We start from the raw sequence: 20,873 nt of genomic DNA on the forward strand, positions 1-20,873 counted from the left end.
ATTATAAAATGTTACTGCAGAGGAATTTAGCAGTATCATTTATGCATTCTGATCCAGCAAGGGAATATATATATATATATATATATATATATATATATATACACACACACATATACACAGTATAAAATATTTAGGAGTATTAGTTAAATGAAAATTAATGCATTTAGTGTATAAATAAAACAAGATTACTGATCAGCTTTTTTTTATTATGCATGCATTTCATTTCATAATGAAAACAGCATTAAGTATCACATTGTCTTTAAGGCTATTTTCATGTCCTCCTTTTAAAGACTTGCTTGCAGACTTCACCTTCACAGGTCAGCTCCTGGAAAACAATTATTTTGTTTTAACAATTGTGAGCATACATGTACATAAATAAAACAATTTAGTCCAAAGTTAAGTAAATAGTTAAAATCTACATTCAACGTTAGTCTGTTTTTTCCTAAATGCTCTTAAAAAAGGACAGATACCAGATGTAGCTCATCTCCCTCAATCCAGTGAGTCCAGCCCCTGTTTCTTTTTTCTCCTTTCTGAACACACACCAGCTTATCGCCGTCCCAGTCAACCACAGACTGGTAGATATGTGTGGGAAAGAAAAAAAAATTGCTCAAAACAGTTTAATCCACAGTACAGTTTGACCATGTGGTTGGTTTTAGATACATGCACAGTTACCTGGCACTTGCGGTTGTCCATTCCCTTCGTCGTCTCTTCAAATTCCTCTCCAATTTTGAAGGAACATTCATAAGTTAACACAGTGGAAATGGTCTGGAAGGTGAAGGAATCTCCATCTTGTTTGATCACCTTCTGCGGCTTCAGCATACAGGCAATTTTGCGTGTAGCAAAGTTTATGTCTGCATAAAAAAAGCCAAGTTTGAATTAATGGAATAACCCAACTATAGGCTGTTTTTTTTTTTTAACAGTGTCCTGTCTGGCAATGTGGCAATAAGAATAATTGTCTTGATGCCAAAAAGAGCCCAACAGATTTTACTTTCACAAGTGTAGCAGTATGGCAATTGCCATATAGCTCCACTTGTTTCATGCATATAAATTGCTTTATTATAATTATGCAGGGAGTTTTACAGTTTATATGGACACTGCAATGTAAATAGAGCAGAAAAACAGAAGGAAAAAAAAAAGAAAAAAAAAGAAAAGATGAAAGAAAGAAGAGATAGAAAGGAGATAATGACAAAACATTTTCATAGGCTGGTTTTTAATTACTTGACAACAAATGAACACACTTAAATTTTATGTCTCATTTTACCACCCAACAAGTAGAAAACTAAGAACTTACCAAGTGCGACCATGTAACCATCTAAATTGTCACTGCTGACCATGTCCCATGTCCCATTGTAGTCTGCAGGCATTTTTGGGGTTTGGCTTGCTAAAAAACGTAACAGCCCCGAGATTCTGGGTGTTTTATACTGTTCCAAGGTGATGCAACACTGGTCTGTTATTTGGGACAAATACAGGAAGAGAAGCAAACGGTTAGGTTAGTTTTTGCATAACATGAGGAAACTATACTGCATGGTGAGACATCATCTACTTCTGCACAAGCTTGGTGATTAAACATTAATTCATAACAGGTGCATGAAGTGGAGAAACATCTAAGACCTGCTGGGCAGCACATCCAAGGATCAGGACTTATACACTTTTCAGTCTGCAGACTTATACGCACATATATATATATATNTATATATATATATATATATATATATATATATATATATATATATATATATTAAAATAAAAGCAAATTGACTTTATGTAGAGAAACTTTCTTACTTTGGAGAAACCTTCAGCAGTCTGGTTCCCAGCCTTGAGGAAGGCAAAGAGTCTGGATTCCCAAAACAAAAAGTGTTTCTTACTTTAACACCTGACCTGCTCAGGGACATGTTAGAGCCTTTGTCATCCTGTTCCCTCATTGTTTAGACTTTATTTTTAAGCCTAGATGTAAAATAATACTTAAAACAGCAATTTTCATTCCAATTTAGGTTTCCACGTTAGTGTGAGTGATTCATTCATCCATTTTTATACCTGTTTATTAATGCAATTTTGCTGGGAGGGGGTTGTAACCCGGTTACCATTCCATCACAGAAGAACACCGAGACACAGGATAAATAATCATGACACCGTTTAGTTCTGGACTAGAAGAGGAAGCAATGGTATCTGATGAGAGTATTGGCTTGCACAAGGAAAGCCCTTAAAGGTATAATGGCAAATTTTTGCAAATTTAAAAAAATACCTGTACTCTCCACTTTAAAAAATGCACAACCCAGTACCTGCTCCCAAGAGGGAATTTCTATTACCGGTAGATGTATGCGAGAGCTTGCAAAAGTCCATTTCTCCTCGTAAATCAAAAGTTGCTGTTTGCATCGCTCATACAAGCTTACTTTCCAAAAGTAGATTAGCAATTTTCCACCACCTCAGACTCACATAAAATGGGAACGAGCACGTAGGAAGGCCTTATGTAAACATATCACCAGAATGATTGACAATTAGGAGGACCACTAATTTTCATGATCCACCCAGAAAAAGAACATCCTCCAATATAACACTTTAAGCTGCAAAGTTATAATAGAGTCAACAGTTCCACTGAGCTGCAATGAATATTTAAATAAATGAATATATTCATATGAGCAGGATATGTACTGCTGCACATAACATAGATGATAAAAACAATAAAATTAATATTAATAGTACAAAGATCATGTAATTGTTCTTAAAAAAAGACAACCGCTTTACATTGTAATATATACCAATTGAAAACAACATTGGAGGACACACTAATATTAGAGTTGTGACAATAATAGTAATAATATTAATGATCAGTCTGGTAAAAAGTATTAAACTACCTACAGATTAAGTTTGGTTTTAAGGAAAAAGTTTTGGGCTTCAATCAAGAAATCCCTTAAATAGAACCTATGTGACATGAAGACATAGGCTAAAAGGCATCATGTAAATATCAAAAGAACTTCCAGAACAGAGAAGCTATTAACATCTAACAGTCTGTGAGATATCACCACACACTGTCTATGAATTTGGGGAACCAATGAGATTTCTCTAAATGGAGACTGCATGGAATGGTAGAGAACCTCGCCATGAGTGGGCAAACTATCAGAATTACTCCAAGAATGTACAGACAGCTCTTTTTTGATGGCCACAATAATAAATTCTCAACCAACACTGTATGCCTCACTTGCTTAATATAGTGGAGGATGTTCTTTTTTCAGGGGGATCATCAAAGCAAGTGGTCCTCCTAACTGTCAATCATTCTGGTGATATGTTTACATAAGGCTGTCCTACGTGCGCATCCCCATTTTCCATTACTGGTGGTGAGTCTGACATAGTGGAAAAATTGCAAACCTTTGGGAAAGTAAGCTTGTACAAACGATGTAAAGAGCAACTTTTGAATGGAGCGTGCCGAGGAGAAATGGGTTCATGCTTGCTCTTGCACCTGTTTCATAGATGTTCCCTCTCGGGAGCGGGTACAGAGTTGTGCATGTGCATTTTTGTAAAAGTGGAAAGGGCATGTCTTTTCAAAAAAATTGCAAAAATCCCACACTATACCTTTAATTCAGGTCAGTAAATAGAGTGATGCTGATTTGCTAATTTTTTATTTATTTTTTTTATTTAACGTTTGTTTTACCAGGAAGTCCCTTGAGATAAAATCTCTTTTTCGAGGGAGACCTGGCCAAGAGGCAGCAGTACAGTAAGACATATAAAAACATATAAAAACAACATAATAAAATCAATCATAAACTAGACTCTAGAATAACAGTTACAATTCTCTGTGCAAGCGGTTTTTAATAGTGATTTAAAATGTTGTGGCGTAATTGCAGGGAGTTTTGAATATTGTGCCACGACCATGGTGCTCCATAGAAAAATTATGTTTTGCCAAGATCTGTGTTGATCCTGGGAATAGTGTAAAGAACACGACTTGAAGAGCGTGAGTTGTAACCACTGTTAGCTACAGACATGAGGTGACACAGGTATGGAGGGAGTTTACCCAGGATGGCCTTGTAAATAAAAGTAAGCCAATGATGTTGTCTTCTGAGGCTTAGAGACCTAGATGACTTGGTTGTAATTGACTATTGATGCAAATATGAATGTCTATTTCTGACCTTTAAGATAAAACCATCCTGTGTTTGGAACTCTAATGATCTAAACAGCTGAAAAAAAGGAGGGCTTTAGAGTGGCCTAGTCACATTTTCGAGATAAATAAAGCTGAGTTTTAAACAGGCCTGGAAATCCTTCACTACTGTTGAAACAAAAATAATTCGGACTCTTATGTTGCGTACCTTTTCACATCATCATTATGTCTAATTATATATACAATTAGCATAAATCATAGTAAAACTAGTTAATAAAAATTGAGTCAGTTGCTATTGACTGTGATGTAACACTAGTGATAGCTAACCTAATGCCTCAGAGCGCAGGTATCCAGCAGGGCAGTGTTTCTACACACGCTGGTCTGAATGTGCAGCATCGATGTTTCTTTACATGCTGATCTTCATGGCCTACAAAAGCAGCCGATGGATGCCACTAAATAAGAGGCTGAAATTGTAAGTACTTTTCTTAGAGCGAGATAATTTAACCGATCATGCGTGACTGCTGATGTGTAATTCTTATTTACAGTCAAATAGTGAATGCAGTGTTCGTGGTGGTGGTTCTGACCCCTCAAATCTACATCATGGGGAGGTAACCTGAATAGAAAACCATTGTATAAAGTCACACTTCATTAAGTGTTTTATTTTTTTATTGGTGTGATTAAAGGCCAAAATCATCAAGATACTGCAGGCAGCCTCTTCTGAACAACCTGTCAGCCTCTGTAGCCCTGTCCATCATTGCTTCAGGTGAGTCCCATCACGCATGTATAGTTAAAATATCAGTAAGTTAATCCTTTTTCTCTGTCCTTAGGTCTTTCAGTGGTATTCACTTTACTAGATCCAGTTCCTCAGGGCTTGTGGGCTGCCTATCATGTGTTTGGACTTTTGTCATGCGGGCATGGACTGTGCACCACCGTCCTGACTCTCACAGCAGCTGCTTGTGTAAGACAAAAAACCATAGAAGGAAAAAGTCTAAACTCGGTATTAAAAAGAACTGTGTTCATACTGACAGGCCAACACTACCACAGAGCTGTACTACCTCTCTGTTGCTCTAACAGTGGCTTCAGCAATCAGCACAGGTGAGGAACGTTTTTGTCCAAACGCTTACGGTTTTATTCCACCTCTCGAGTGGGCTGACACCTGTTTGTGTCTGTTTAGGGTTCTTCATGGTGAGATCAGGACTGTGGTTAACCAACAGGCAGGCAGTGATGTGGGACAAGTAGAAACGACGGGTGATAAAACAGGTCCAGCTGTCCCCACAGTGACATCGGATACAGTGTGTTTTAAAGAATTCATGAGGGATCCGGGCCACCAGCAGATGGTAACTTAACACCATGAACAAAGGAAAGTAGTGTGAGGGAGAAAATGAAACTCTAGTTTTAAGACTAACCGCAGAAAAAAACAGATGTGGTGATTGGTAAAAAACTATGCAACTTGTTGTCCAATGAATACATGTGTAGTAAACAGATAAAAATGCTGTAAAATGTTTCCAATATTAAAACACAGTAATTTTTGGCTTAGAGTGTAATAAAGGTTTTATTTCAAAGCTTTTACCACAAACTTGTGTTTAAAACACATTAAGTTTGTACAAAAAAGGTTAAAAAAAAGGTTAAAATGGTTAATTTAACATCCTGTTTCAAATAAGAATTTTGATGTTTTGAGACTTTTAATAAATCAAATGTTTTGTTTAATTAAAAAAATCAGATACATTTGCATTGGTCTTTAAAAAGTCTATTTGAGCAAAGTTTATTTTTGAATCTCGGAATTAAAGATATTTATACATGGAAATGCACATTTAAGGGCTAAAAACAACATACCGTATTTAAAACTCTAAATCCAGAGATAACAGTATTATACAATGAAATAATTGTGTATTGAAACTTAAGTGCTCTCTGTAAAATTTTAAGAATATTTTAGAATTTCCAGCACCTGTACCAACCCTGAGTTAAAGTTGAACATCACGGTTCTCTACATCAGGAGTCCTGCAACTCTTAGACGTCTCCGTTTCAACACACCAGAGTTAAATAATGCAGTTTTTAGCAGGATTAAAAACTGATATGGAGGTAATTTAGCTATTTCATTCAGGTGTGTGGAAGCAGAGACCAGACCTCGAGGACCTCATTAGAAGTTTACACTCACCGGCCACTTTATTAGGTACCCCATGCTAGTAACGGGTTGGACCCCCTTTTGCCTTCAGAACTGCCTCAATTCTTGGTGGCATAGATTCAACAAGGTGCTGGAAGTATTCCTCAGGGAGTTTGGTCCATATTGACATGATGGCATCACACAGTTGCTGCAGATTTGTCAGCTGCACATCCATGATGCGAATCTCCCGTTCCACCACATCCCAAAGATGCTCTATTGGATTGAGATCTGGTGACTGTGGAGGCCATTTGAGTACAGTGAACTCATTGTCATGTTCAAGAAACCAGTCTGAGATGATTCCAGCTTTATGACATGGCGCATTATCCTGCTGAAAGTAGCCATCAGAAGTTGGGTACATTGTGGTCATAAAGGGATGGACATGGTCAGCAACAATACTCAGGTAGGCTGTGGCGTTGCAACGATGCTCAATTGGTACCAAGGGGCCCAAAGAGTGCCAAGAAAATATTCCCCACACCATGACACCACCACCACCAGCCTGAACTGTTGATACAAGGCAGGATGGATCCATGCTTTCATGTTGTAGACGCCAAATTCTGACCCTACCATCCGAATGTCGCAGCAGAAATCGAGACTCATCAGACCAGGCAACGTTTTTCCAATCTTCTATTGTCCAATTTCGATGAGCTTGTGCAAATTGTAGCCTCAGTTTCCTGTTCTTAGCTGAAAGGAGTGGCACCCGGTGTGGTCTTCTGCTGCTGTAGCCCATCTGCCTCAAAGTTCGACGTACTGTGCGTTCAGAGATGCTCTTCTGCCCACCTTGGTTGTAACGGGTGGTTATTTGAGTCACTGTTGCCCTTCTATCAGCTCGAACCAGTCTGGCCATTCTCCTCTGACCTCTGGCATCAACAAGGCATTTCCGCCCACAGAACTGCCGCTCACTGGATGTTTTTTCTTTTTCAGACCATTCTCTGTAAACCCTAGAGATGGTTGTGCGTGATAATCCCAGTAGATCAGCAGTTTCTGAAATACTCAGACCAGCCCTTCTGGCACCAACAATCATGCCACGTTCAAAGTCACTCAAATCACCTTTCTTCCCCATACTGATGCTCGGTTTGAACTGCAGGAGATTGTCTTGACCATGTCTACATGCCTAAATGCACTGAGTTGCCGCCATGTGATTGGCTGCTTAGAAATTAAGTGTTAACGAGCAGTTGGACAGGTGTACCTAATAAAGTGGCCAGTGAGTGTAGATGTCAGCAGTGATGGTGAGATGAGGCTCCATGAGGCATTGAACCATTTGAGCCAACTGCTACAGAAATAGGTTCATTTCTCTGGGCATCATTTGTACGTGAAACCCCCTCCTGGTTGTCTACATAATTACATTCAGCACAGTTATCTGTGATTGTTGCATGTATTATTACCATGTAGGGCCCTTGGAAATTATTATTTAGTAGTAAGTGTTTATTTTATGACTATCAGATGTATAATACATGTGAACATGTGTGTGTACATTTTCTAAAAAAGAGAAAACTTTAAAAAGGCACACTGTATGTTTCTGATTCTTTTGTTCATCATTTAAGGTTCTTACCTGCCCTTAATATGCAGTCAGAGTGACCCAGTGAGCTGCGTTAGATATTAGATAAAACGCTGAAAGCTGTCTAAGAATGTGGATGGTTTGAGGTGCTACTTTATTTTGCTTCCTTAACCTAGATTTGCAGAATGTCCATTAAAGAACAGGAAACGGTCTGATCAGACCAATGGAAATTAGAACAGTGAGGATACTGGGAGGGAGGAATTGTTTCTTTAAATCTAGAGAAATAAATATGGAGGCTGGGTTCTGGTGGTAAATATGAACAAAGCTAAAAGGAAAATATGTAAAAAAAAAAAAAAAAAAAGGAAAATTAAATCTTGGGACATATTTTGAAATAGTATGAAATGGCAACCTCTGCATTAATGCGCATGAAAAAGACTTCATTACACACTGAAGTACTGCTGAAAATAATGCTTTATTTTTTTAATCTTTTATGTGTTTTAGTATCTGTCATGGATGCAACACCCTGACATTAAATACAACCGATATATGTTAATTTAAAAAAGATCAGAGCAGGAATACAGTATAATACAACATTCAAGGTCATCTTTATTTTTTATTGAAACAATCAGTTCTGTCCTGAAATGGTGAATTAAAAAAATAAACTCACCTTCAGATTGCACAGAAATAATCTGATAGGAATGTCTTATCTCAAAGTCTCTACAGCACCACTAGCCTTCATCACACCGAATCTATATAAAAATAGAAACCCCACCACCAAATAATAAATGTATAATCTAGAACTGCAGATTACACAGAAACCTGAGATGTTCTTTAATTTAAACTATCAAACACATTGATTCTGTCTAAACTTAATCATTCCTGTGTTTGTTTGGCTCAGAGCTCTAAATTTCACGGCATCACATGCTGCAAACTTTATACTATGAACTAGAGACATGGATGCCTCTAATCTTTCAACATTTCCACTCAGCTCACACTTAAACAAAACTTAAAAGGCTAAAACTATATTCAATTCACTCACACAGATTCCACATAAAGTTTCTTTTGATAGAAAAGGATCCTGCTTTTACTCATTAAACTGCAAAAGCTCAGACTAGTTTGTGCTTTAAAGGTTTGGTTTATCATTAAACTTCAGTTCTTGAAGTGGAAATATTTGCCTCAGGGGTATCCTAGTGTCCCAGTTTTCGTACAAACACATGGACCCATTAAACAGGGAACCTTGAGGAGACTTTAAACTGATCTAAAGACCAGGGCAGGTCAGATGTTTACGTATACCCAACATGGGAAAAGACATAATTCAATTTTAAAGATTCTTGTTCCACGGTGGCGTGGCCCAAACTTAAAGAAAGCCTAATAGGGTAGAGGTTAATGTCCTGACTGAAGCTAGCTCCTTTGATCCATTCCAAACAGCTTTTTAATGTGCAATGTTGTTCTGTTGGAACATCTCCAGCCCAAGGGTCTGCACACTACAGCTTAGTGGATGGAATAGGCATCCGCAGTTTCTCTTTACAGACTGGGCCAAAAGGGATTAAATGGGTAACTGGGTCTAAGGTTCTAGCATCGGTTTCTATGTTTTGCCTAAATGTGCACAGCAGAATGGTGCTATAATAAAGAGATTCTTTCTCTTGTTCAGTCCTTCATTTGTCATAAGGCAAACTATGTTCCTGCATTTTCCATAATAATGGGACATTTCCTACATGGAAAATATCCATCATCTTGTAAAAATCTTAAGTCTTAAACATCAATTTGGTTGAATAATTGTAATGTGATTTAACTTAAAGAAAAAGAATTGGTCATACAGGAGGCAGTGATAAAATTTGATGAGTTCTCAAAAGGCCCTTTTGGTTCAGGAGCTCTACAAAATGCAAACATGTAGCAAGAGAAGATTATTAAACCAATCGGAAAGGTCGGAAAACCCAGGAAACAATCCATTAACTACCAAAACTCAATCTTAAGATAAACTATAAGATGCTGGGGCACCAGGGTCACTGTTCAGAGTTTCAAATCAACATGGTCCGAGGACCTGGCAACGAAGAAGGAAAGACCCGCTCCAAGCAGAAACCTTCAGAAGCGGAAATATGCAGCTGCCCAAATTCTGTAATAAAACGTTATGGTCCAACGAGACAAGGGTGAGTATTCTTTCATAAAACAAGAGGAATGTGTGATGAAGAACACTGAAGCAGCTGTCAGGCATGGTGGTGATGGAATCATGCTGAGGGGCAACTAAATGGTTATTATGTTGACATAATTGGATGTTTCAACAGGACAGAGACATCAGGAAGACATTAAAAGTGGTTTTGGAATTGATTATGCCAACAGGCTTCTTGAATGACTTTGACTTAAATGATGACAAGCAACAAAATTAAGAAATAAATAGGCTTAAAGCCCATAGCAGAGCTATTCTCAGGGCTACAGGAGGTCTGCAAACTCTCCAACTCATATTTTTTCAAACGATATAGTGGTAATGTAAAAAAATGTTGTCACAGTTAAAAGGGCTGGAAAAAAATCCCCAAAAGATTCAACCTAATATTTGTGATCTTTATAGCTGCACTTTCTATTGCCTGACTCAAAAATGTATCGTTCAAATAAAGAACTTAAATTTGAAACTGATACCATCATACCAGAGATGAGTGTATATAAACTTCTGACGGGAACAGTTTAGTGATAAACTTAGGTAGCAAGTAAGGAAATGTTTATTCAATGTAATTAAAGCAAGAACCTGAAGTCTCTCTGCTGGTTCATTCATTTTGCTCCCCAACCAAAAGCAGCTTAATTCTCTGAATGAAATTGAACCGCCTACCCTAAAAGTGCATCATAGTCTATATACCAAACTAGCCTTCCATTAGCTGGCTTCACTCCAGTGACCGGATATTTTTCCAAGTTTTCCTGAACCCGGCTCAGCTGGGTGACCAGCTCATGTTTGCCTTTTCCCATCACTAAAACAGCGATGCTGCGTGCTCGGTTAATGGCGCTAAAGGTGAGGCTCATCCTCTGATGAGGCTTGACGGGGCTTTCTGTGAGAGCGACCAGCCCCTCTCCCAGCTCGTTCAGTTTCCCACCAGGGAACAGTGAGGCCGTGTGGCCATCGTATCCGACGCCCAGCAGGACGAAGTGAAAGCTGGATCCGTTAACAAGTTTTTTGATCTCCTTCTCATACAGCTGAGCTCCTCCATCCTCCTCCACACAGAGGCGCTGGTTGAGCTGCACTGGCATGGGGTGGATGTTGTAGTATGGTATCTTCACGTAGTGCAGGAGGTGTTTATGCATGTTGTAGAAGTTAGACTCCATCTCAGTCGGTGGAACACAGCGCTCATCCACCATCCAGATGTGCGTATCTCTCCAGGGGAAGGAGAAATGGTGCAGAACCAACCTGTGAAACAGGGCGAGAGGACTGGAGCCTCCAGAGAGGGCGAGATGGAAGACCCCGTTCTCCTGCACGGCCTTCTCAGCTGCTTCCTGCATATCTGCAGCCAGCCTCTCTACCAGCTCCTCCGTCCAGGCAGACACCATCTCAGCACTGCGAAATTTCCCCTGCATCACCTGGAAATTGCTGGCTGATGTCCCTCCCGTCTGATCGGGACTAATGATCACCACCTCACTGTTATAGTGGATTTCTTTCCCCCTCAGATGGACGTCCAGCATGCCTCCATTGTCAGCGCCACCAGGGTAGATCCGAGGGAAAGATCCCTTAAGGCTGCTGAGAAGTGGAGTCCATACTTCCCAGGAGGCCAACAGGTTTTCAGTACTGATAAAATTATTCTTCTGCCCAGCAAAAATATGAGAAATGAGCTCAGTGTAAGCTTCCTTTTCTGTTGTTGGGGTTTGGATGTAATAATCGGAAATCTGCAGGCCCAAAACACTGATATCTTTGTGCTCTGTGACTTCCTTCCATTCACCTACTATCAAAGGCTTGAATAAATTCTTGCTGACCAGAACTGCTGGATATTTAAGACAGCCGTGCCCAAAGTAGAAAACGATCTGTTTGGGTTTGCAGTGATCATCGTTCTGGCTCTGAAGGCAAAAGACGTCGTTCTTAAAAACGACACGTGCGTACCCTACACGTTCGTCTAACATCTTCCCGGAGATCAGAAGAACCGGAACGTCTTCATACTGCGCCTTGTCGATATGGGCCAGAACAGCTGTAAGACAGTCAAAATGTAGATTTACTAACTAAACAGTACAAACAATACAGTATAGTAAAAGTAAAGTTCATGTATTTTATTAGATTGGTTAGTTTTTAATATAAACCCAGCTGTTCTTTAATGGCCTATAGACCTGTAAGAATAGCTGTTCATCCTGCAAAAGTCCTGTTTGAAATCTGTCACACGGTATATACAGAGCTGGGGAAAGAAAAAAAGTGTTGGAGACCAGAATTCAATATGTTAGCCTCCTGATTCCTACATGTATAAGAAGTAATAAACTTTAACCATCTGTCATAAAAAGGAAAGCTGCCAATAGATGAAGCTAAATTAGGTTAATTCCTAGAAGAAGTTTGGTGAACCTGCACAAAATGGAGCAGTTTCACCTCGCGGACAATGACCCCGACAGATAGAATGGTTTAGATCGAACTATTTTGATGCAGCAAAGTGACCCAGTCAAAGTGCAGGCCTAAATCTGGGCTTCAAGTCTGAAAACCTGGGCTCAAAAGCTCATTTTCATAAGCCGTTTCTATCCAATCTGACTGAGTTTGAGTCATTTTGTTAAAGGAGTAAACCCACTTTTCAATTTCTTGTTAGACAAAAACAATACTTTCCTACTCCATGTATTACTATGTATAATTTTTGTGTTTGCGTTATCACACTGAATGCCAGAATTATATAGTAAAGTGTGTGGCTGTAACAAAACCAAAGTATTAAGACTTCAACTGGGCACTGTAGGAAAGCAAAGAAAGAAAGTTCTTTGTTCACCTGCAAACGTTGGAGTCAAAGTTACATGCTCTTTAGTTTTGTTCAGCTCCTGCTGAACCTCTGTTTTGTAGGTTTGGTACTGTCCGATCACAGCTTGATTCTTTCCTAAAGGCAGCATGGAATGGAGGACCTCCAGCTTGTTTCGAAGAACCTCTCCACTGTTGCTCACATTCACAGGGAGCTCCATGGTCAGCAGTGTCATGACCTCAGTCAGGTGGTTCTGCAGGACATCTCTGATCACTCCGTACTCGTCATAGAAGGCAATACGACCTGAGAGGTTCGAACCAGAACAGACATGAGCAACAACAAACTAAACACACACGATCGGTTATAGAGTTTCATTTAGAGAAAATCCTGATCATCTTGTAGCTTTTGTTAGTTAGCCTATTTAAGGTGGTCAAGTTACAACAGTTAAATGAGGAAAAAGTAAAAAAGAAAAATATTTCATTTGTTATAACTACAAACATTAGCATGTTTTATTATTTTATCGTCAGTGTAAAAAGCTCATACTCAATAACTGTCAGTGTGGCTCGTAAAAAATATCATCCAACATCCCACTAAGCTTCAGACCAATCCAGTGGAATTTAGTGGTTGGATCCACCCACTGACTCTGATAAGGTAGCTCGACAGAAATCACACCACTTTAAAATATCCAGATCATATTTTTATACTTTTAAATCCGTTATCTATGCAAAATCCCCCAAAACCACCGGTCACTTCAACAGTCAAGGTGACAATTCATGAATCATTCCCTCTACAGGTCATCTGATCCAAGAGAATAACTATTCCTCTCAGGATATAAACTCTAACCAGATGTCCCTATCTGAAGACTCTCTGGATTTTGCATTGTTGCCATGACAACAGACGACAAAGGTGTCCACCTTTATAGCCACTGTTTAGTCGTTTATGGGAGCAATTAGGAAGGGGTGACTGGCCTCGGTGTGAGTCAACATTTACAAATTTTCTATACGCAAAAGGTTTTAACCATTCATTAATTTCTCCCTTCTAGTATGACACCCAATGTTCTGGAAAATTTTGATGTCTGTTCATGTTAGATCCTCTAAAATGTATTTTTCTCCCCTCCAAAAACAAAATAAACCTTTAAAATGAATGTGTTCAATCAGTGGGGTAAATAAGAGAGAAAGAGGGAATTGCTTTTACAAAATCTCTACATCCTGGGTTCTCCGCCAGCCTCTCCACCGGAGGTCACACTGCAGGACTTCTACAGGATTTAGGTCTCATACCAAGATGGACGTGGAGAAAGGCTGGCTTTTAGTCAGGGAAAACATTTTGGTGTCGATTTGGTGTTTTTTGATCATTATTCTACTGAGGGATTATTTTTGTTTTCTAATTTGGCTGCCAAAAAGCTAGAAAGGTGCTGTAAAAACCTACCTATGGTGACATTATTTAAACCAAAGTGAAGAAAACCTTTGATCACCTTTAACATCCAGAGTTTCTTTCAAAACAATCTCTATCCTCTCGATGTGATGCCGGTTCCAGATGGGATCCAAAAACTTTCTGTTCTCTATCCTGAATGGAAGTATCTTAGACACCACCTTTTTTATGAAAGGAAGAGCAAAAGAATGTAACACCCAAACTGTCAGGTAGGATATTAAAGAGGTGTGTTTCATCTTTTCTTACCTGCTTTCCTAAGTAGTGGTCTATCCTGTACATCTCTTCATCCTTTAGTGCACTCAGTAGTTCCGTTGCTAACACCTGTGCGCTCCTGTAGTCGTGTCCAAATGGTTTCTCCAGTACGACTCTCAGCCACGGCCCACCGGTCGGTCTGCAGCTACTATTGATCTTCTCTGCAGCACCTGCATACGCAAAAGCTGGAACAGAGAGGTAAAAGAGCCGACCAGCTTCCGTCATTCCCTCCTGTTGGAGCTGCTGCTCGATGTGCTTGGCCAACTCCTGGTAGTCCTCCAAAGTTTTCAGCTGGCGATACTGCGAGAGCCGCAGGAACTGATCTTTCAGGATGGCGCAGCGATCCTGGGACACATCCTTGGAGCAGGTGACTGCCTTCAGGATCTCAAAAAGCACCGGTGTGGCCTTTTCGGCTGGGGACAAGCCTGCACCATAGAAGGAAAAGGTGTTTCCGCCGCTGACCTGGTCGACGTACAGCTGGAAGAATCCTTGCCACAGATACTTCCTGGCCAGGTCTCCTGTTCCTCCGACTATGACCACAGAAACATGGCCACTTCTGGGGGCCTCTTTTTCCTCCTCACCATATCCTCCGCTGGCACACAGAGCGACAAGAAGCAGCCAGACTGTTAAAGACATCTTCTGGTCTTATCTGTCCACAAATCCTGGATGGCAGAGAGATTAGTCAAAATTCAATGAGCAAGTTCCTGCTTAAACATAAACATTAATATGAAGATTAAAGTCAACTCCTGCAAACACAAATTTACTCATTGAATGCATTAGTGAAGCAAAAGCTTTTTAGAAAACACAAAAGCAGCTGTTATAAATACCAACATACCCAAGATACATCAGATTTAAATGCAACGATTGATGATTTACTCAGCAAAGTCACCGCTTCTCGTCTTTCCAAGTTCCCTGAGAGGCATTGATCCAGTGCAGCAGTGCAAGCCAGGGGTGTGGACTTTTGCTCTTTGCTCAGGGGCGTTGAGCTTCCAGTCTAAGACTTGGACTGGTTGTTTATTCTGGGAAAATCCTGCCCACTTACTGATGATTTTGCAAGGGATGAAAGCCCTCTATTGAGACAGAAAAATATCAACAAAAAAAAAAAATGAATATCTCGATTAAAATAAGAAGAAAACATTATGTGAAGGGATGTGGTTGCCAGCTATTAAAACTATCAGAAGGTCTATAATAAACCAATATCACACAGACATTGTTCTTCTGTGCGAATAAATGCAATGGGTCATGAAACAAGCTTGTAACCTCGGACAGAACTGGATAAATGGATGCAGGTTGATTGGCTGTGATTACGTGGTTTGAATCTTTAAACACAAATACTAACATTTGCCTGAACTTTGTTTTTATTGAATAACATCTTTTAACTTTTTATTTCTGACTGTATGAATAGTGTCACATAATGTTGAATATTATTCTATTCTTTTTGATGAGGACTCATTGAAAATAATTTCTAGAAAGCAATCAGTTCAAAGGTTCTAATCTTGTTCCAACTAGAATGAAATAAAAACACTAAAAAGGATAAAGATGTTGCTTAAAATAGATCACAATGAAATACAATCATAAACAAATGAAAACTTACATGACTTTAAAAGGGTCTTTTTCAGATCAAAATTAGATAATCAGGCATTTTAAATCTTAATAAATTATTTTACATAGGGAGAGATGGATGTAAGAATAAGATTTTGAATTTTACAAAACTTTTTAATGTCCTATTGCAACACTGTTGGATCTGTGAGCTTTAAATAAAATAAATGTAGGAAATAAAAAACAAATGTTTGATCCCAAGTTGATCCATTGAGGGTTATCTCAAGGGAGACTGAAAACTAAACAGTACATAGGATGCCTACAGGATGAAGCTGACTTTATGGCTGAGTTAAACATCTGGAATCCCTGCAGCTGATCGCAATGTTTGCGCTGCTGCAATGCAAACAGCAAAGGCCGCACTACAAGGCAGCCTTATCAGCCACTAAATATAGGCCGGGATTCACAAAAATTTATTCTTTTCAACTAGTAAAAACACTAAATTAAAATGCCACACAGCTAAAATACATTTCTCTTTAAAAGCAGCAGTGTGTTTATGTCCTTTCTGCACATTGCTCAACATGGGGGAGTAAATTCTTCAAAAAAAACATTTTTTATGAAACTTTTTAAGTGACAAAGCACAAGAAAAACAAAACACACCCCCAGATTAACATTAAAAGTAAATATCAAAATAATCTAAAAATTCATATATTATACTTTCAGTACCTAAAGAAAAATCATTAAATTTGACCTGAGCAAAAGTGAAAAAAATCCAACCATCAGGATGTGATCATTTATATAATCTACACTCACCGGCCACTTTATTAGGTACACCTGTCCAACTGCTCGTTAACACTTAATTTCTAAGCAGCCAATCACATGGCGGCAACTCAGTGCATTTAGGCATGTAGACATGGTCAAGACAATCTCCTGCAGTTCAAACCGAGCATCAGTACTGGGAAGAAAGGTGATTTGAGTGAATTTGAACGTGGCATGATTGTTGGTGCCAGAAGGGCTGGTCTGAGTATTTCAGAAACTGCTGATCTACTGGGATTTTCACGCACAACCATCTCTAGGGTTTACAGAGAATGGTCCGAAAAAGAAAAAACATCCAGTGAGCGGCAGATGTGTGGGCGGAAATGCCTTGTTGATGCCAGAGGTCAGAGGAGAATGGCCAGACTGGTTGGAGCTGATAGAAGGGCAACAGTGACTCAAATAACCACCCGTTACAACCAAGGTGGGCAGAAGAGCATCTCTGAACGCACAGTACGTCGAACTTTGAGGCAGATGGGCTACAGCAGCAGAAGACCACACCGGGTGCCACTCCTTTCAGCTAAGAACAGGAAACTGAGGCTACAATTTGCACAAGCTCATCGAAATTGGACAATAGAAGATTGGAAAAACGTTGCTTGGTCTGATGAGTCTCGATTTCTGCTGCGACATTCGGATGGTAGGGTCAGAATTTGGCGTCCTCAACATGAAAGCATGGATCCATCCTGCCTTGTATCAACGGTTCAGGCTGGTGGTGGTGGTGTCATGGTGTGGGGAATATTTTCTTGGCACTCTTTGGGCCCCTTGGTACCAATTGAGCATCGTTGCAACGCCACAGCCTACCTGAGTATTGTTGCTGACCATGTCCATCCCTTTATGACCACAATGTACCCAACTTCTGATGGCTACTTTCAGCAAGATAATGCGCCATGTCATAAAGCTGGAATCATCTCAGACTGGTTTCTTGAACATGACAATGAGTTCACTGTACTCAAATGGCCTCCACAGTCACCAGATCTCAATCCAATAGAGAATCTTTGGGATGTGGTGGAACGGGAGATTCGCATCATGGATGTGCAGCCGACAAATCTGTGTGATGCCATCATGTCAATATGGACCAAACTCCCTGAGGAATGCTTCCAGCACCTTGTTGAATCTATGCCACCAAGAATTGAGGCAGTTCTCAAGGCAAAAGGGGGTCCAAACCGTTACTAGCATGGGGTACCTAATAAAGTGGCCGGTGAGTGTATATACAGTGTTTTATTAGGTGAATTGTAAATGACAGAAATAAATCAATAATAAAACATTTTAAATAATTAATAATGACTTTATTTGCGTTTGGTTCCGTTTGAACGAGCTACACAAAATACGCTCCATTATAGCTTCAGGGATCATATAGGTTTTCTCTCATGACTGAAACTAATAAGCCCAATGATTCACTAGAATCTTCTGCGACTAACAACCAAATCGTTGGCCCTCAGTTAAGTACAATATTCAAAAAGGGCCCTTTGAATGGCTGAGTTTGAACTTTACAGTGTCATAATTCTTCACTACATCAACCCAGCATCACAAATTTGGGTTTTTAATCAGTTAGTTATACGTTTGTTCATCTCACAGTATGTGCATTGAAAGGCTCCTGTACAGTCCCTGCAGTGCAGTGAGAGTAAAAACACAACATTAACCTGTATCCCCTGCTGGTTCCTGTTCTCTTACAATTCTGACATCACAGATAATCAGGAAAAACAACAACCATCTTTTAGACGCAGGTTTATTCATGGTTCTGTTAACCTACAGCTCCATAATAAAACTGATAAATAGGAACCTACTAATTAAGTATCCCCTGTTTGAAATTAGTACTTGGTTTGGTAAAAAATAAACAATGCAAATGACAAACTATTGTCTGAAAAAAGATGATTAACTCATTACTTTTTTCACAAATTTAAAACTGCAGTCAGTTTTCTTCATAAAAAAAAAGTTGGTAATCATCCCCAGCATTAATGCAAATTAAACTGAACCCATGTTAGCAGCCCCGTAACCATCATTAAGTACATTGAGGTCATATCCTTGGTATTTTTTTTTTTTTACTTTTTATATTTTTTATCCATATTTTTATCCTAAGTGTATATATTAGTCTATTTTTTGCATGCCTTATACCCACAGTGTTTCTAAAGATTTTTATAATTTTATTTACCTTTTCCATATTATATGTTTCATGTTGCACGATTGTACCATAAAAAATTCCTAGTTTGTGAACTCCTTCACTAACAATGGCAATAAAACTGATTCTGATTTTCCTGTTTATTTTTTTTTATTCAGAGAAATAAACTATATGATCAAAATTGTTCTGACTTTGATTTGTGTAAAGATCAGCATACATTCTCATCACAATCACATAAAATCAATTTATTTTAAAACTGAGCGGAAATTGCATCTGACATTTCATTCTATCATATTACGCAGCTCCTTTGCAAAAGTCAGCTGCCCACGTTCTGAACACCACGAGATAGAACAGGCAACCAGTTTATAGTGAAATCTGGAAATGGAGGCAAGATGAAGAAATCTACGCCGAAACAAACTAAGCTTAGCTTTGGAAAGCCAACAGGTCAGGGGAAAAGAAAGAGAGAAGGAGGTGAGTTCATTTCGCCAGTAAATATATCATTCAAAGCATGGCTAGGAATAGGATGCTCATTATGAAGAATACAGATTTCTGCTTCGGCTATTTCAAAACTATTGATTCACATGGGGAAAACTAAGGTAGCCTAGGCCTAATCTAACAGCCTGTGTATACAACATTGTTTTTGAGGTTAGTTAGTTGTGTTGCTCATGGTAAATTATGAAGAATAAAGATTTCTGCTTAGGCTATTTCAAAATGGAGCAAAATAATTTAATCACTCATTCACTCACAGTCATTCTCACTCACTCTAATTTTGTGAGTTTTGGAATTGTTATAATAAACATGTTCATATTCACCTCCTTGATGGGCTTGTGATTTAACTCTCTTTATTCACGTTTCTAAAATGTATTTTAAAAAGTTGCCATGTTAGGATGTTTTTTTGTGAGGTAAGATTTATCGCAATACTTGACCTCGGTATTTTAAAAATCCTGGTTACGGCCCTGCGTGTTAGGTTTATTAGAGAAGGGCTGGGGGCCCCTTTCCATTGCTCTCCTACTGACGTCCCTGCGGCTCACGTTGTGTTGAATTATGTCCCCTGAATAATCTTATCCTCTCCTGCTACTGGTGACATCAGCTCTAAATAAACATCGTTTACCGTTTGGAGACTGTTTCCGGTTCCAACCCTTTTAATATATATTTTCTAAAGACGGTATTTGCCATGTACAAATATTAAACCAAGGAGTACAAAAACTTTTTTTTTTTTTACAATTAACAAACCGGACGTACAGTCGTAACCAAAAACACTGAACGAAGTTTTAACTGGTTTATCTAGTGAAAAGCTGGGTGCCTATGTGTCAAAAGGTAAACATTAACAGATAAAGAGCGAGTAACACGTTTGTCACTGGATTCCACCTGCTAGCTGTCAAACTCCACTTCCGCTGCTAACGCCAGACACAACCCTGTTCTACCGAATATGTAAAAGACGACGTCGAATTGGCGTTGATACAAAGACACGAATGAATATTTTTCAATGGGACTGAAATATACGTAAAAATAAGCAAACGAACCTGCCACGAGCTGCCTGAAGTACCTTTAAAGGACGCTTCCTGTACCTGTCACGTGACCAACACTACCGCTCTGTCCACGCGGAGGATGTTTTGATATGTTTTCCTTTCGCTCCTCTGCTAAAGCAGACTGAACTATGTTGGAAATAATGTTTTGGAAAATTGGGGTATTTACAGAACGTATGAAAAAGTGGACCACAAGCATTGACTATAAAAGGAAACTGTTACCCAAATGTAGGACCTTGGGGGAAAAAAAAAAAAAAAAAAAAAAAAAAAAAAAAAAAAAAGGGAAAAAAAAAAAAAAAAAAAAAAAAAAAAAAAAAAAAAAAAAAAAAAAAAAAATATATATATATATATATATATATATATATATATATATATATATATATATATATATATATATATATAGGGTTACACAATTAATTGTAACCTTAATCTGGAAGACAAAAGGTAAAATAAATAGTTAATTTATTATTTTTCGGGCTAAGCCTCTCTGCATAACATACACAGTATACATGAAATGATTTAGGAAGAAAATTTGCTCCAAGTCATACACTTGGCTCTTTGGCC

The 20,873-nt window shown here is 38.8% G+C and overlaps 2 protein-coding genes across 3 annotated transcripts; both read right to left on the minus strand.

Annotated features, from left to right (window-relative positions):
• Positions 1–188: 188 nt before the first annotated feature.
• Positions 189–1,570, minus strand: LOC107089328 (retinoid-binding protein 7-like). Its single transcript, XM_015382054.1, has 4 exons — positions 1,292–1,570; positions 673–851; positions 471–572; positions 189–325 (listed from the first exon to the last, which is right to left on the minus strand). The coding sequence occupies exons 1-4, from the start codon at positions 1,362–1,364 to the stop codon at positions 272–274; spliced, it is 408 nt and encodes a 135-aa protein (XP_015237540.1). The 5' UTR covers positions 1,365–1,570; the 3' UTR covers positions 189–271.
• A 6,624-nt stretch (positions 1,571–8,194) lies between these two features.
• Positions 8,195–20,366, minus strand: h6pd (hexose-6-phosphate dehydrogenase (glucose 1-dehydrogenase)). 2 transcript variants are annotated; one of them, XM_015382098.1, is made up of 6 exons: positions 20,307–20,366; positions 15,154–15,388; positions 14,313–14,980; positions 14,110–14,227; positions 12,672–12,941; positions 8,195–11,903 (listed from the first exon to the last, which is right to left on the minus strand). In XM_015382098.1, exons 3-6 carry the CDS (start codon positions 14,952–14,954, stop codon positions 10,561–10,563), a joined length of 2,373 nt encoding a protein of 790 aa, XP_015237584.1. In that variant the 5' UTR covers positions 14,955–14,980; positions 15,154–15,388; positions 20,307–20,366; the 3' UTR covers positions 8,195–10,560. The 2 variants fall into 2 exon arrangements, with proteins under 2 accessions (XP_015237584.1, XP_015237585.1); XM_015382099.1 differs by having other exon boundaries at positions 10,561–11,903; positions 15,195–15,388.
• Positions 20,367–20,873: the final 507 nt, after the last annotated feature.

Source organism: Cyprinodon variegatus, unplaced genomic scaffold (assembly GCF_000732505.1).
Source record: "Cyprinodon variegatus isolate N-32 unplaced genomic scaffold, C_variegatus-1.0 Scaffold248, whole genome shotgun sequence".
In the NCBI taxonomy this organism is placed as follows: domain Eukaryota; kingdom Metazoa; phylum Chordata; class Actinopteri; order Cyprinodontiformes; family Cyprinodontidae; genus Cyprinodon; species Cyprinodon variegatus.

Excerpts from the sequence above, each read along its gene's own strand:
- LOC107089328 (XM_015382054.1), bottom strand. The coding sequence starts at position 1,364 with ATGCCTGCAGACTACAATGGGACATGGGACATGGTCAGCAGTGACAAT. Across the intron at positions 852-1,291 it reads TGGTTACATGGTCGCACTTG|ACATAAACTTTGCTACACGC; the intron begins GTAAGTTCTTAG and ends TTTTTTATGCAG. Across the intron at positions 326-470 it reads AGGGAGATGAGCTACATCTG|GAGCTGACCTGTGAAGGTGA; the intron begins GTATCTGTCCTT and ends ATTGTTTTCCAG.
- h6pd (XM_015382098.1), bottom strand. The coding sequence starts at position 14,954 with ATGTCTTTAACAGTCTGGCTGCTTCTTGTCGCTCTGTGTGCCAGCGGA. Across the intron at positions 12,942-14,109 it reads AGAAACTCTGGATGTTAAAG|GTCGTATTGCCTTCTATGAC; the intron begins GTGATCAAAGGT and ends CGAACCTCTCAG. Across the intron at positions 11,904-12,671 it reads TTTGACTCCAACGTTTGCAG|CTGTTCTGGCCCATATCGAC; the intron begins GTGAACAAAGAA and ends ACTGTCTTACAG.